Here is a 2,700-nt window from a genome sequence, read left to right as displayed (position 1 = left end):
AGAGCGACATCGGATACTACCGACCCACGATGGCTGAGCTGCAGCCCGTCTTGGATCTTCTGGCCACCGGGACCGCCAGTGGCGGTGAACTGTTCGATGCCTTGGAGCCTCTTCGCCACGACTCGAACTGCGACATCGTTGGATATTTCCGCATCCCGACTGGCGCGATCACCGCGCAGATCGACGAGGGTAAGGCCTTGAATGTCGTGCTCTTTGACAACCATCAAGCCAACGTCGGCTCTGCATCCATTGCCCTCATGCAACTCCGAAAGAATATGTCCAACCAACAACTGGTCCTGGGCCTTACGTCGTTTCGTGCAATCGACACTCTGACTGGCATCTCGCTAAAGCTACCCGTCAAAGACCGACAGAAAACTTTTCTTGCGGACTCCTCGCATGCTATGGATGGGTTCCACGTCGATAAACTTGACTTTGCCCACGATAGTGCGGGCCAAGCGGCGCCATTGAGGTATCTTTCTTGCGTAAGGTGCCGTGGGCCCGTACACGCAAGTTTCGGCAACGCTACCACTTGACGTTTGCCACAGCCGATGCGCCGTCTCTGTTTCAATCAAAGAGTCGACTTATTGACGAGATAATTGTGCTAGGACGTTGCCACCGTGTTTACGGAAAGGGTTGGTACAACCACAAGCAGCCCCTTCAGCCTACGCCTACGGACATGGATATTGCGGCCCGTGAATGCAAGATCGTTCGTCCGCCGCACCGCCACCCCCAGGTGTGTCCCCTTCACCCCGCACGACAGGTTCCTCCAAGCCTCAGTGTGTCGTAACTCCCCCACCCGTGGCATGGACTCGTGTTACCCGCGGAGCACCCTCCTCACCTAACTCTCCCGTGCGTCACTGGGTCTCGACGAACAAGTTTGACGTACTACACCAGCATGTAGTGATGACCCCTTCCCAGTCGACAGCCTCCAATGGCAAGGACGTTATGGTAGTCCACCAAATACTCGAGTCCCCAGATGCCCCACGTCAACCCCGCCTTCAGCTTCGTCGGAGGCACCAAAATTGTGAAGGGCACGGCCGTTCGCATTGAAATGCTGCCTGAAGCCATCCTGCAGGAATTTGCGACGTTGGATCGCTCGTCTCAGGAGTCGCAGGCCTCCTTCGACTCTCACTGTACCGTTGCCCGTGGCTCCACGAATTTGGACCTAGCCACGTTTATCCAAAATTGTGAGGCCGACTGGGTTCAACGTGATCTTGAGGCCCACCCCATCGAGCTGGTCGCCAACAGCTCTCTCTTGCGGCTTCCGACCGCACCCAACTCGTCCAACTGATTCGCCTCCGCCTGGTGAGCCGTTGGCTGCGTGAGACGTGGGGATCTTCGGCCCCGTTCTACTTATTCTACGCGAACGTTTTCGGTCACAAATTCTCAATGCCCGCTCTTGACGACGACTTTGCCACGCTACTCTGCACGGTCAATGTAACAGATCACGTCGCTGTTCACGATGACGACGAATGTATGATACTGGCGCTGGATGCGTAAAGTGTGTTGGCCCTTGGGGAAATCGTTCTCGCCTCCGTGGTACCCATATACTACGCGAGCGACTTTGCCCTCAGCGTTGCTGCATTATCACCTGTCTTCTCACTCCCTGCACGTGGAGGTGACCGTTTCCTCGATTCTTGCACACTTAAATCTGTGCTTCTTCACTCTCCACTGGGATCCATCGTTTGGGACCGTGCGCGATCGCTCCTATCGTCAGCGGCTGCCTAATCTTCAGACCAGGCACGTATGTATATACGGCAACACGGAAAGCGATGCCCCCATGGGAGACGACTCTACAACTACGCTCCTCCTCGACTGGGTGCGTGATATGGATCGGCTGAAAACGATCGACTCCCATGGCTCGTTTGACATGGATGTGTCCAACCAGATCCTGTTCGACGCCTCAGTGAGGACCGTGGTCCACCATAGCCTCGATGATCTGTTGTCCGGCGATGATGCCACTACGAGAGACGAAGCTTGCCGGTGCCCCCAACCTCGGAGGCGCACCCTCAATCTCCATCACAACCTGCAACATCAACGGCTTTACCAAAAACTCCGACACTCCTGCCAAAGTACTGGGAAAGACAGAATGCAACGCCCATCGTAGAAGTTTGTGACTAACCTAGAATATTATCCAATCATATTGCATTTTCAATATACCGCAATGGAATTGGCGGAATTTTTATGTTCGTGCCAGCGGGATTTTCAAATGGTGTACAAAAAATATGAGGCGCTCATCCTACCCGATTTCAACGAGGCTCAAGGTATCGGTTTCCTAGAGACGATGTCTGGTCGCGAAGTTGCTCATATCCTTGGTGTACCTCGCCGCACCATACGAACATGGCATAAACAGTGAGAAGAGCTCTTGTCGTACGATGGCGACAAGTAACGCTGGAAGATCGAACCAGACGGTCGATGGGAATCATTCCCGATCCACTAGTTTTAGTCGAGTTTATTATGGATTTTAGATATAACGAGCGTGCACTAACTACCACTCACATGATCACATGGATCAAGCTAAATTAGCGAGAATGGCTGATGTCCAATCTGGCGACAAAGAAGACGACAGCAGCCTTCGCCTCGCTCCTCAAACTTCTGCAGCGATTTTGCTCTCGCCACGGATTTTCTCGCCAACGAGAGGCGGTATTCACGGTGAAATTCCTTGGCAAAATTCTCGTGGACTTCTGTCAGCACGGTTTG

The 2,700-nt window shown here is 53.7% G+C and overlaps 1 protein-coding gene across 1 annotated transcript; it reads left to right on the top strand.

The window, feature by feature from the left end:
• Positions 1–29: 29 nt before the first annotated feature.
• H310_14984 (hypothetical protein) lies at positions 30–1,291 on the top strand (the record flags this gene model as incomplete). The annotated part of the gene is made up of 3 exons (XM_008882964.1): positions 30–469; positions 606–636; positions 953–1,291. 3 exons carry the CDS (start codon positions 30–32, stop codon positions 1,289–1,291), a joined length of 810 nt encoding a protein of 269 aa, XP_008881186.1.
• Positions 1,292–2,700: the final 1,409 nt, after the last annotated feature.

This window comes from Aphanomyces invadans (genome assembly GCF_000520115.1).
Source record: "Aphanomyces invadans strain NJM9701 unplaced genomic scaffold supercont1.118, whole genome shotgun sequence".
Classification (NCBI taxonomy): domain Eukaryota; phylum Oomycota; class Saprolegniomycetes; order Saprolegniales; family Verrucalvaceae; genus Aphanomyces; species Aphanomyces invadans.
The sequence above is the reverse complement of the archived record's forward strand: the minus strand, read 5'-3'. Positions and strand labels throughout refer to the sequence as shown.